At 39.4% G+C, this 13,998-nt stretch overlaps 1 protein-coding gene across 2 annotated transcripts in view; it reads left to right on the top strand.

The window, feature by feature from the left end:
- LOC144682785 (putative ribonuclease ZC3H12C) overlaps positions 1–13,998 on the top strand; it is an 83,898-nt gene that overhangs the window by 25,752 nt on the left and 44,148 nt on the right. Inside the window, exon 1 of one of the 2 annotated variants that reach the window (XM_078545487.1) lies at positions 5,294–5,376. The exons of the other annotated variant lie outside the window; for it this stretch is intronic. Coding sequence (XP_078401613.1) covers positions 5,335–5,376 — 42 coding nt within the window. The 5' untranslated portion in view covers positions 5,294–5,334. Of the gene's footprint in view, positions 1–5,293; positions 5,377–13,998 lie in introns of those variants that run through there. 2 annotated transcript variants of the gene reach the window in all.

Raw genomic sequence — 13,998 nt, 5'->3', positions numbered from 1 at the left:
ATTTCAAAACTAACATTAATTTGTGCGCTTTAAAACCTAGCAAGGGATTTGTAGTGTCATCGACTTAATATAGTAATTTGATGGCAGCTACAACACTGAGTATGATATGTGCTACTATCTGGAGTGTGCCACTTCTGTTCTATGAAGCCTTTCAGCTTCAGTAGACAAAGAAGTGCATTAGAAAACTTGGAACTGAGCAGCCATCGTGGTAGCATCACTAATTTATGTAGCAAATAATTTCTTAATTGTTACTGACATTTGCATTAATTCCTATGTTCACCCATTTAGTAGGTATGGTTAGTCACTTCACCAGCTATCCTGTTAAAAATGAGCCAGGCTCTAAAAATTGATTTTTTTTAAAAAAAATTTCCAACTGGAATGTACCCCTTAAAATTACATTGCAACCGTGGGATGATAAAATATTTTTGGCATAAGGCTGCAAAAGGCTGTGGAAAATGGTATAGCATTCTTGTTGCAATTGACAAGCCGAAACTTGTTTTAATAACTTTTTTGTGCCTTTCCAACTATTCTGAGCAGGATAGGAAAATATTAACCAAAGAAACTCACGGTGTAGTATTGAACAGTTCGGCATTTGAGTAATAACCATTAAACTGGTATGTATACTTCCACTTTTTTCACTGGTGAATGAGTTAACACTGGATATCTTTTTTAAGATACATTTAGTATTGATGTGCAGTTTTTGTTCATTTGCCTGTACTATGTTAGCCTCCAGTAACATTCATGGCATCTAGTTATTTATCACTTTTATATTGCTTTGATCTAAACGGCAATATCCACTTGGTAAAAGGGATTCACTCATGTCATGGACTGTACATCTGTAGTATCTTTTGAACATGCACATTGTAAATTGAGTAAATGTTGCAGAATTACAACAACATTTGAAGGTGAACAAGATGTGATACAAGAGAAATTGTGATGATTTTTCTTTTCACGACATCTATTAGACCCACTCATTTCTTGTATAACTATAGTACATGTGATTTGTGCAAGTCGAGCATATGTGCCATATATTGATGCTCATCACTGTTATTTAAATAATTGGTGTGTATGTATCTTGGTTGATTTCCAAGTGGAGAGCTTTAACTTCTATATAATCTAGCTAACAGCAACTTGTTCCATTGTGAAGTGTTGGAGTACTCCAAAAGGTTCAGCAGCTGGTCATTATGGGATAAATGTGCACCAGTCCTGCAGCCTAAAATAGTATTGAACATATTGCTTAAATGTGATCATCAAGTACGTTTTTGGGTCGGTAGTTGGGGGAGGGGCAGAATATTGAAAACCTTTATAGTTCTACTTTGTGTTTCTTATGATATTGATATTCATATTTTTCTTTATGATCAGCCTCGGAAGACAAACTCTAACAAAAATAGACCTCAGACGACTTTCTAGTCATGAGTTGGTACAGTATATATAACATCACCAGTAAAGAGATGAATATTACCTATTGTATAACTTCTCTATTTGTGATAGAATGCATTCTATAAGACAATGATGTCGGTGTTCCATGATTTGTTTGGCAGTTGTATTGTTCTAAAAGGGCAAGCCAGACACACTCAAGCCCCTGCACTCTTTGGCCTTTGTTCATTCAAAATTGTTCATTCAGTATTGGTGCATTCATGATGGTATGCTGAAGCATCGCATCCTAGCAACTAAGAGTAGTTGCTTAGCATCACGTTTTTGAAATAGATTCATCCTTTTGCTGCAGTTTTGTCCTGGGTGCATAGAGAATAGAATTTTTTTTTCCAGTTGGATGATTTCTCTCTGTTTAAATGTTAAATTTAAAGAAGTATGCACTAATCATTAATTAGACAATCTTGTGCACCTATATCAAGTGTTTTTGCTTTGTTATTGTAAAAAAAAGAATGTCCAGATTATTCCTCATTCACTCAGTCTCCATGTATGAATAAGGTTTCCTGTCTTCTGTGGAAGCAAAAACACACCTTGTGGGCACCATCGGTTTTACAAGAGCCTGCCTTAATAATGCACTTAGAAAATCATAGTATGATCAGACAGAGGCAACATGGTTTTATAAAAAGGAAATCGTGTTTTAACAGATTTATTGGCAAATTTATTGAGAATCTATCTAGTAGGGTAAATAAAGGGGAGTCCATAGATGTAGTATACTTAGATGCCCAAAAGGGATTCGATAAGGTGCCCACTTAAAAGGTTAGTACACAAGATAAGGAGTTGGGGTAATAGCATAGCTGGTGGATTGATTAACGGACAGGAAATAGAGAGTAGGATAAAGGAGGCATTTTTAAGACTGTAACTAGTGGAGTGCCACAAAGATCCGTGCTGGAGCCTCAGTTATTTACAATCTATATTAATGACTTAGGCAAAGAGACTGAAAGCTGTGTGCCTGAGTTTGGTGCTGATACAAAATTAGGTGGGATTGTAAGGAGGAGACGGAGGTTAAGCGAATGGGCAACAACATGACAGATGGAATATAATATGGGGAAGTGTGCGGTTATTCACTTTGGTAGTAAGAATAGATGAGCAAAATATTTTTTTAAAAGGCAAGAAAGTTTGTTGTTCGGAGAGACTTGGGTGAATATGAGTTAGCATGCAATTACAGCAATTAGGATGGCAAATGGCATCTTGGCCTTTATTGCAGGAGTACTACAAGAACAAGGAAGCCTTGCTGGGGTGATAGGTCATCGGGGGTAGGTGGGATGCAGATTTGAGGTTACTATCTCTCCCTCTCCCCGCCCCCTCTCCCTCTCCCCGCCCCCTTTCAATCTCCCCACCCCCTCTCCCTCTCCCCGCCCCCACTCATTCTCCCCGCCCCCTCTCACTCTCCCCACCCCCTCCCCATCTCCCCACCCACACAAACTCTCCCTCCCCCCGACCCCTCTCACTCTCCCCACACCCTCTCACTATCGCCGCCCCCTCTCCATCTCCCCACCCCCACTCACTCTCCCACCTCCACACCCTTTCTCTCTCCCCACCCCCTATCCATCTCCCCGCCTCCTCTCCCTCTCCCCGCCCCCACTCCTCATGATCTTATTAAATGGTGGAGCAGGCTCGAGGGGCTGAATGGCCTACTTCTGCTCCTTGTTTGTATGTTCGTAATTGACTAGGGCCTTGCTGAGACCACACCCTGGAGTACTGTGTGCAGTTTTGGTCCCGTTGTTTAAAGAGAGTTATACTTGAAGTAAAAGCAAAATGCTTGAAATACTCAGCGAGTCTGACAGCACCTGTGGAGAGAGAAACAGTTAACATTTCAGGTCTGTGTTCTTTCATCAGGATATATTTGCCATGGTACAGCGAATGTCCACTAGATTGGTTCCTGGGATGAGAGGCTGAGTAAATTAGGCTGATACTCTTTTTTTGGAATTGAGCAGAACGAGAAGTAATATCATGGAAAATGTACAAGATTCCGAAGGGACTTAACAGTAGACACTGAGAGGTGGTTTCCCCTAGGGAAATCGGAAGCAGGCAAAGCCTCAGGATAAGGGGCTGATCGTTTAGAACTGAGATGAAGAGAAATTTCTTCACTTAAAGCTTTTGAATCTTTGGAATTCTGTACCCCAGGGGGTTGTAGATGCTCGCATTGCCAAGTACATTCAAGGCTGGGATACACTGATTTTTGATCTCTCAGGGGGTCGAGATATGGAGAGCGGGCAGGAAAGTGGGGTTGAGGCACAAGGCCACCCATGATCATAAACGATCAACTGGCCATATGGTCCACTTCCTATTTCTTATGTCATGTATAATATGGATCCATTTTGACCAAAAGACATTCGTACCATTTTGTGTGAAGCCACACACAATTCCTTTTGGTCTTTTTATTGCCATTTATTTTTATTCTGTTTCCTATGTTGCAGGAAGCTTGTGTTTGCTCTTGGTATTGATTCTCTTTATTCAGTTTAATATATTTAGTGCATTCAGAAATTGTGGTAACTGAGTTTATCAGGTTCAAGAGCAGGGAAGTTTTTGTTAGCCCATTGATATTTTGGATCTGGCTGATTGTTGCTATCCTAAGTATCGGCTTAAGCGCACCTCTGTGCTTTGGTTTCAATCTTTTCGCCTTGGGTCAGAGTTGATCTCTAGTTTTTAAAATCCACATTCAGTGTCTGGAATCCATCCTGATGACCTGTGCTATTGATGTATTTTATTGTTGCCCTAGTTCTCCCCTTAAGTGTGAAGCCTGGCACATTATTCATTGGTTAGAAGAGGGTCCGAGTTCCTCTTTCTTTCTTGTGTGCGCTCTCTCTCTGATTTGTCAGTAACTTTGGCATACTTAACTCTGGGGCACTGGTCTTATTTCTGATGCTATTTTTGACTATAGTGCAAAAGGAGGGGAGGAGTGGGGGTGTTCCTTCCCAAATCGAGTATAAGCATTCCTTTGTTCTACACCAAAGCTTCCCAAACTCTCTTTTTCAGTGTGACCCCATTTTAATGCTTGAAAATTGGCATCACCCCAGACACCACCAAAAACAAATCAGCAGTATAGTGACATATGCCATATTATTAAAGTTCGTGCATTAAAGATAAACAAAATACATCATATACATATGAAAATCTTTTTAAATTATTTTGTGAAGATGTTATTTTACGTATTCACTGGGCCTAATGAGACACATGGGAATGCATGTTACAACACAGTCTCTCAAAATCTGGCATTAATTTCCGATGTGAATTCCAGGATTGATCGATATTGAGATTTGATGCAACCAATTGCACTAAATCCAGCTTCACACAAATACATGCTGGCAAAAAGAATCACCATTTTCAGTGCGTGTAGTGTGATGTCAGAATAGTTTATCTTCACACTGAACCAGAATTCTGTCAGAGAAACTCTGGAAATTGACTTTTGTAAAAATCAATCACATTAAATTTCTGTAAGCTGTTCAATTTCATCTGTGGGAAATCCAGGCCTTCAGGCTGACATTGAAAAGGGTTTGGACCCAATCAAACTTTGTCACATCCATATTTGGGAAAAAGGATGCAAAGTGTGCCTCTAGGCTGCTGAGTTGGTCGATCATCACATGAGTGGGACACTGTTCAATTTCATTGTCAGGCAGAAACTTGGAAAGTTGGGGGAAGGGTGGGCGGCAAGTCATTGTTCAACACCATATTATTCTTCCAAAATGCAATTTTCTGAATCACAGCGTTTGTGAAATCAACCAGTTGAAGAATGTTTGTGTTCTTTCTTGCATGTTTGCATTTACTTCATTTAGTTTCCCAAATAATCTGTGACATAAGGAGGAAAATTTGGTTTAGGTTACAGAAAACCAATAAAATCCGTTTTCTTTTGCAGTTCAAAAAACATTTGCAGTACCCTTCTTCTTGACAGCCACGGACCTCAGTATGAAACAACACATCATGATCAGACCCCATGACTTCTCTCAGGTTTGCAAATAGAAGTGGGTGAGGTTTAATGTAGTTCACAATTGATGTGACCCACTGCAATACTTCACCTAGCTCTGTGCTCAGTTCTTTAGTTGCTAGTTGTTCCCTGTAAATCATACAGTGAGGCCAAACAGCAGACAGCAACTCTCTCCATCAAGGCATGCAGGCCTATCTTGTGGCCTGCCATAGCTGAAGCATCATCAGTACAGAATCCAACCATGTGATCCCAGAGAATATTGTTGTCCTCCATGTACCCCTGTAATGCACTGAATATTCCCTGGACCATTTTGTGGTCAGGAAGTGGGAGACAACAGAATGTCTTCAAAAATACTATTCTCCCACATGTAGTGCACAAAAGCCAATATGTGTGTACCACACTCCTCTGTGCTCACATCAGTTTGAAGAGCAAAAGCAGGTGTGCATTTCGGGTACTTCACCAGCATGGTTTCCTGATCAGCTGCAATTACCTCAATCCTTCACTTCATGGTTTTGTTTGAGAGGGACACAGCTACAAGTCTATTTGCCTATGCCTCCCAAAACATTATTTTAACCATATTGATTGCATCAGGTGAATTCAAAATTTCTGCAATCATGTGAGGCTTCTTTGCCTGTGTAATTAGATAGTTCACCTCAAAAGATGCTCTTTGAGCTTGCTTGGAAACAGTTAAGGCCCTCTTAAACTGAACATGTTGCTGCAAAAGCTCCTCTTTTTGATGTTGAAAAAGCTATCATGGTTTCCCAAAATATTCCTTGTGAACAGCCTCCAGGTGTCACTTAAGCTTATTTGGTTTCATGCTTTTGCTAGACAGCACTTGGAGACAAAAGTTTTGACTTTTCTTTAGACTGCAAAAACACTTGTGAACTTTAATTCAAGAAAAACCCCATCATTTTATGAACATGTTTTTCATTTGCAACAGAGTTATGAGGCTTACTGCTAGAGGTAGAAACTCTGCATAAAAATTTGTCCATGGTACTAGAATCAAGTTGCTCGTAATTATAGCTCAAGCTGTTGACCTGCAAATCAGAGAACCACCAGGTGAATCAGGAGTTCTGGAACTTTCTTTCCTGGCTGCACCCTCACCCTAATCCTCCAATGACCTCCTCCTCCACTCACCAGCCTTCCAATTGGAGTCCCGTTGATTGCGTGGGGTCACTTGAAGGTATACTCCTCTCCCTTCCCACTGAATCACGGCCAGAAAAAAAAAGAATCAGGCACGCGCATGCAATTTGGAGCTGATCCCGTGACCTCGATTGCTCATTCCAGAGTCGCAACCTACAATTTGGTAACCCTTGTTCTAGACTGTCACTTCCCTGAATACAGCGTATGAATTGCCTCTTGGTGAATAGTTCCATCTGAACTCACTTGTTTCGAATATGATATAGCAGGAGTCTTTATATATTGTTTCTGACTTGAATCCTTTTTATACTGTTAACTACAAGCCATGAGTAAATTATCAAGTCAACTTATTTGAGAGAGAGAAAATTGCTAGCAGATTGAGATTTTAAGTTTGTCACATGGGAAATCATATTTGTAGGTTTATATCTTGGCACATATAGGCGACATAGAAGGACAAAGTGTCCTAATATTCCAGCTTTAAATTTAGTGTAAAATGAGTTTGATTAAACTTAAATGAGAGCTTCAGCGGTTTGCTAAAATGTTGCTGTATAGTATGCAAACCAATGCTAAGCAAGGGTTTTAATGCTTCAAACTTACCTAAAGGTTTGTTATTGGAAGATCAGTTGAAACTAATGTGTTAATATTAGGCAGCTTGGTAAATGTTTCTGGTAGCAGCTACAGTAGTGTGGTGGTTACATGATTTGTTACAGTGACATTGACGTACGGGATCAGACCAAATGATGAGCATTTCAGATAAGCAGTACAGTGCATCTTGAGCTTTTTATATATTGTTTGAAAGAGCTAATTTAGTTCTTCAACTTTAGCAGAAAATGTTCTACGTTGAATGATAGTAAGTGTTGCAGCCTTTGACAAAAATGATAATTCATTGCTGGTAGGTGTGAACTAGATGCTGAACTGAAAGTTTGCCTGGTAGTAAACAGGAAGCACTAAGCCATTTGTGGTATTCTTTAAGTTGCTCTAAATGGGTCAATGAATGTAAATCTTTATAGTAATATTTTAAATGATTATCAACTTGTATTTTTAGGAATAGTATATATGCCATATGTACAACAGTTTTTTTTAACGTTATCTGGGAGGATTTCCATGCAGAACTCCTTTGTTTTTATGGCAAGATTTTCTCACTTTGAGTGTTTTTCAGAGGCCTGTGTTGACATTTTGCTAGTGAGGTTGCAAGTTAAATTGGTTGCATGATCTGTAGTATCATATTAATAGCAGGGAGTTGAAAATCAGAAAATTATTTATCTTGCCCTAGCAGTTCATGCATTCTACTGTTCTGTGCAATTATGTTAGCAGCAGCTATTTAAGTTTTTATTCGTATACAAAAGAAAAGAAAAAGAAAAATAATTTGGATTGTCATAAGGGAATGGTGGACATGTTGAATAATTACTTTGCAGTTTTACAGTGTTTACAATGAGGAAGAGGCCAAAATGTTGGACATCCTAAGGAAACCTATATTGAATCCGAGATAAGGACACATCAAAGTTAATATAAGTAAAACAACAGTAATAAAAAAAAGCAATGGCATTAAATCCTGATGGCCTGCGTCTGTGCTGTAGTGACTCTGATTCTATCATTCAGGGTTTTGAAGGAAATAGGTGAAACCATTGCCGATGCCCTAGCTATAATTTTTCAAAGGTGTCGCTCAAATACTTTAGATTGGGAAAATTGTGCATGTCCCTGTTTTTTTAAGAAAGGTGGGAGAAGGAAATGTAAGCAGTGTGGATGGAAGCATAATCTATTAATATCTCTTTTTGTAATGTTAAATGAATGGGCAAAACTGTAGCAAATAGACTTTAATGTAGTCAAATATGAGGTCATCCAGTTTGAACCTAAAATGGATAGAACTGAGTATTTTCTAATTGACGAAGTACTAGAAACAGTGGAGATTGAAAGATACTTTGGGTCCTGGTACATAAATGATTAAAAGGTCATGAGCAGGTACAGAAAATAGCCAAAAAGGCTATTGGAATTCTGGCCTGTATATCAAGAGGGCTAGAATATGAGGGAGTAGAAGTAACACATTGTGTTTTAAATATTTTCAGCAGCCCCACTGATGGGAGGATGCAATTAGTGTGATAAGATTACATTGGCAGTTTCCATTATCAATGTTGACTGAGTGGGAAGTTTGTACAGATGTAAGATTTAATTTATTATTGATATTGAATGTAAATACGAATCATTCCCATAAAGGATTTTTTTGAATGGGAAGTTAACCAAGATGGCCATAAACAATCCTATGGCACTTACTATGCTGGTGGCCTGGTAAACATTTTATCCCTTGACTAATGCAATCAAAACAGAAATAAAATGAATGCTGAATTGGTGGTAACTTTGGGGCATTAGATAGTAATTGGCCGGGAAGTGAGAGAGAGGAGAGAGAGTAGAGATGTGATAAGTGGTGTTACAAGTCAAGAGTGTGATGGAATAATCTTCACTTACAAGGATGGGTGCCGTTCCAAATCGAGCTTCAACACCAACTGAGACAAAGCTGCCCACTTGATTGGTACTCTGTCCACCACCTTAAATATTCATTCCTTCCACTGCCATTTGCTCCCTCCACTGCCGCACAGTGTACTGCAGCAACCTGCCAAAGCTTCTTTGACAACACTTTCCAAAGCTGTGACCTCTAGCTATAAAAACAAGAGAAACAGGCGCATGGCAATGCCACCACCTGCAAATTCCCCTCCAAGTCATATACCATCTTGACTTGGAAATATATTGCCATTCCTTCGCTGTTATTGGGTCAAAGTCCTGGAACTCCCTCCCTAACAGCATAACGAGTATACCTATACCATAAGGACTGCAGAGGTTCAAGAAGCCAGCTCACCGCCACCACCTCGAGGACAATTAATGATGGGAAATAAATGCTGGCCTTGTCAGTGATGCCCACGTCCCGTGAACAAATAAAAAAAAAAGTGATTTGGATAAAGAAATAGAGTTGTACATCCAAATTTGCAAATAAAACTAGGTTAGGCACATAAATTGTGTGAAGGGGAGCAGAAAGTTACAAAGGGACAAAGGCAAGGTGAGTGGGTAAACAAAGGCAGATAGAGTACACTGGAAAATTGTGGTCATGCTTTGGATCTGAAAAAAACAAATTGGAATTTTTTTTTAAGGAAGACAGACTTGCAATTATATAATACTTTTCATGAACTTGTGATGTCCCAAAACACTTCACAGCCATTGTACCAAAAACAGAAAATGCTGGAAAAACTCAGCAGTCTGACAGCACCTGTGGAGAGAGAAAAACAAAGTTAATATTTCGAGCCCATATGACCTTTGAAGAAGAGTCATATGGACTTGAAATGTTAACTTTGTTTTTCTCTCTCCACAGATGCTGTCAGACTGCTGAGTCTTTCCAGCATTTTCTGATTTTGATTCAGATTTTCAGCATCCGCAGTATTTTGCTTTTATCTTATTACAGCCATTATACTTTTTTTTGAAGCGCTGTAATGCTGTATAGAAATATTTACATAAGGTGAAATAGAGAGATTCATTTGGATGGATACAGGAAAACTTTCCCTTTGGTGGAGGAACCCAGAATAAGAGGGTAAAAGTATAACTAGGTAGATAAGACCCTTTTCAAAAATGCAAACAATTTAGGGGCATAGAATGCAGTAATAAATAAATAATAAATTTAGCCTCCTAAGTGCACTTTCTGTAATTTAGGCACCCCATTATAGGAGGATATTTAAGCCATTGAGAATCTACAGCATAGTTTCCTTAGGAATGGGAATCCATAATTATGAGAAGAGTTTTGAGAAACTGGAGCTGTTTCCATTTGACTTGAGAAATCTTAGGTGTTTTCAGTGACTTTTTTAATTTTGAAGATTTTGATGATAAAGTCTAATTCTGACTGTGAAGGTGGTAAATGGGCCGTCAATTTAAAACTGACAGTGATGAAGAGCGAGGTTAGAAGAGATGACTTTATTGAATTCATTTTGGAACATGGATTGCTTTGCAGCAGGGAGTGGCAGAGACCATTGCATCTTTTATGGAGGGAAAAAGTAGAAAAATATTTGAACCGAGCATTTTCTTGTTTATGTGGAGAGAACAGGCTATTTGAGATTATTTTCATTGCTCTATCAAAATCAACAGCAAGACAACTGTCAGAATTGTCATTTTTTAAAAACTCTAATTCCATTACTCTGTTCTTTCCTCTATTCTTGTCGTCTTCCTTTTTAAATGAATGTTGTGATGACCTTTGACCCAGAAGCAGTACAGTAAAGAAAATTTGCAATTTCTTTAAAATGTCTGTGGAATCTATAATTGTTTTTTAGAATGTTTGAAAGGTACTTTGGTTTGCATCAGTTGTAAAGGGATCTGGTGTAATTTTTTTGGACACTGGCTGGCAACCCTTGACCTGGAAGCAGTGCCAACAGGAAGGAAGTTAAGACTAGAAGCCATGTGGCTAGCAGACACAAGGGAGAGGTGGAGGCAGAAGGCAATCACATGTAGACACAAGTGCAGCAGCAACACACAAGTTATCAAACTCCTGGGGTGTTTAGGAACAAGCTGAACTCTCTACAAAAAAAAGGCCAGTTTTTTGTTTGGCAGTAAAAAGACAAATAGAATTCCAGAAGCTCTTGGGAAAGCGATGTACGACCAAACTAAAAAGGACTGAATCTTAAAAGCAGTGCAAAGAGCTCAAGAGTTTGTATCAGAGGACCAGATTGTGAACTGGATATTGTTGGTTGGTCGGTGGAAAAGCTACACCGTCAGGACTGACATGACCCGAGTGAGACTGACTTTGTAGATGTGTGCCTTGTCAGTGTTAACGGTACTTGGGGACCTCAGATTGGAATACAGCTGCCAGCGAACGCAACTCGAGGGCCAAATCAATTGAATGAGAAAATGATAGTTTCAACTTACCAGAGGCCAAGTTGGAAAGACTGTGAAATTGCATGTGTTGCCACATTTGTGCGGGAAATGATGTGGGTGCTTGTGGTTGAGTAAGACATATCTTTGTATCGATTATTTAAAATGAAATTTAACTTGTTATTTGAAGTATTATTTGCCTGTTACTGTGTAATTTGCAAAGGTTCTGATTTGCGTTAAAGTAAAAGCTACAAAAAATGGAGCCTTGTTGGTAATTTCTTCATTTTGGGGGTCATTCAGTAAATATGGTTATTTTGGTTTGTGATTCTCCCACAGGGATTGTGACAGTATCAAATTCCCTTTAAATTGTTGCAATCACTTCTTCAATAGATACTTGTGATAAACTGTCGCATATTGTAATTCTCAGAAAAAATGTCTTCAACTGATATCCTCATTCCTCCTGTAATCCAGAGTTTGCCCACCTGCTACTGGTGGAAACAGAATTGATAATTTTATAACTTGTATCAGATTCATGGCCTTAACCTTCTCTTGTTCTAGTCATTTAAACCACAGTAAACCCCAATCTTCATAGCTTTAACTGCTGGCTCTTAGTAACATTCCAATGAGCCTTGCTTCAATCCTTTGGCTGTCAGCCATATAATATCAGCTGAGCCATGACTGACCTTTTGTAGCAGTCTTGTCAATGACTCAGAAGTTTATGGGTTCAAGTCCCACTCCTGGACCTGAGGACAACAATCTAGGCTGACAGCCAGTGCAGTACTGAGGAAGTGTTGCACTGTCAGAGCTGCTGTCTTTCAAATAGGATGTTAAACCAAGGCCCTATCTGTCCTGTCAGATTGATGTAATAGATTCCATAGCCCTATTTCGAAGAACAGGAGGGGAGTTTTCCCTGGTGTCCTGGCTAATATTTATCCCTCAATCAACATCACAAAAACACATCATCTGGTCATTATCAAATTGCTGTTTGTGGGAGTTTGCTGTGTGCAAATTGGCTACCATGTTGCCTTCATTGCAACAGTGACTACACTTCAAAGAGTAATTCATTAGCAGTGCTTTCAGATGTCCAGTGGTAGTACGAACATTCGAACTAGGAGCAGGAGTAGGCCACTTGGCCCTTCAAGCCTACTCTGCCATTCAATAAGACTGTGGCTGATCTGATTGTAACCTCCCGCCTACCCCTGATAACCTTTCACCTCCTTGTTGATCAAGAATCTATCTAGCTCTGCCTTAAAAATATTCAAAGACACTGCTTTCACTGCCTTTGAGGAAGAGTGTTCCAGACTCTCGACCTCAGAGAAAAAATTTCTCCTCATCTCTGCCTTAAATGAACGACCCCTTATTTTTAAACCATTCTAGAAATGCAAGCTTTTTTTTCCCTTTAATATCCTTCCTGTAATGGAACACGCACAATATTCTTGTCAGCTCCCAGTGGAAAATCCCTGAAGAATACTCGTTTTTAAAAAAAATGAAATTTTACAATTGATCCAGTACACTTCAATATCATCTAGAGTGGATGATTCTACTAATTTACACAAGTCCACTTTCAGTTCATTGTCAACTCCTCCGCTAACTTTAGGCTACAACTGGAGATGCTCCCATGAAGTTCATGTCTAATTATTTAAAAATTGTTATGAATTATAAGTTGATAGGCTCATTAAAGTTTCCTGTAGTCAATTTACAATGTCATTATTAATTCCATCAAATCACTAGGACAAGCTGTAGAATGATTAGGTCTCCGGCAGGCACAGACAGTAGATAGTAGACTTAATTTATGTAGACATAATTCATTTGTTCTCTGTGCTAACAAGCTTTTAGCAGTTCTTCTCCGCCCCCCCATCCTTCCTATCTCCCTCATCATATAGCGCAGAGATTCAGAAATATACTGTGGAACAGTTTCTTCCATTCGGCACTGTGTTCTGAGCCCTGGAAATGGGATCTCCCTGGCACTGCCTCTAATGGTGCCTAAGAACTTTGGACTTGGGGAAGAAAAAGAGGCTGGCAATTGGGGTTGAAACATGGCTCAGATGACATAGATGGGAAAATGGAGGTCAGCAAAGCCAAGATGCTGTCAACTTGAAGCTTGGGTGAGGAAAGAGCACTGGAGAATGGGATGGGGACCAGCATTTCCTGCATAGCCAGGAATAGCAAGAACAGCCCCAATAGGAGCAGCCAGTAAAGGATAAGTGAAACCTTTGGAGCTTGCTATGGAGAAGGTGAAAGATTGTACCCTTGTTCACAATTTGCCCAATGGAAACAAAGACTGAAGATTCTCACCTGTGTGCATGGAGCTGCATGCTATTATTTTACATTAGAGAGACCAATACATTGAGGAGTGAGATGCAGAAGGGCCAAGTACAACCAAAATCAGCCCACAATGCTGCTGTAGAGTTGGGAGGAGTGCTCCTGCTCCTCCATGCTCAACAAAAAAGGAAGTAAAGTTTTCCAGAAGAGTCCTGAAAGGCACATCACTTCAAGAGATGAAATGGCAAACACCACATTTTAGTTCGCAAACTGGTGCTAATGATATGTTAATTAAGATGAGTAATTGCAGCAAAAGTGAAATGCATTACTGTAGTTTTCCTTTTTGCAGGTTTAATTTAAAGAGTAATCTCAATGCTAGATCTGCATTATATATGAATTGGGTG

Source organism: Cetorhinus maximus, chromosome 7, assembly GCF_964194155.1.
Source record: "Cetorhinus maximus chromosome 7, sCetMax3.hap1.1, whole genome shotgun sequence".
Classification (NCBI taxonomy): Eukaryota; Metazoa; Chordata; class Chondrichthyes; order Lamniformes; family Cetorhinidae; genus Cetorhinus; species Cetorhinus maximus.
The sequence above is the reverse complement of the archived record's forward strand: the minus strand, read 5'-3'. Positions and strand labels throughout refer to the sequence as shown.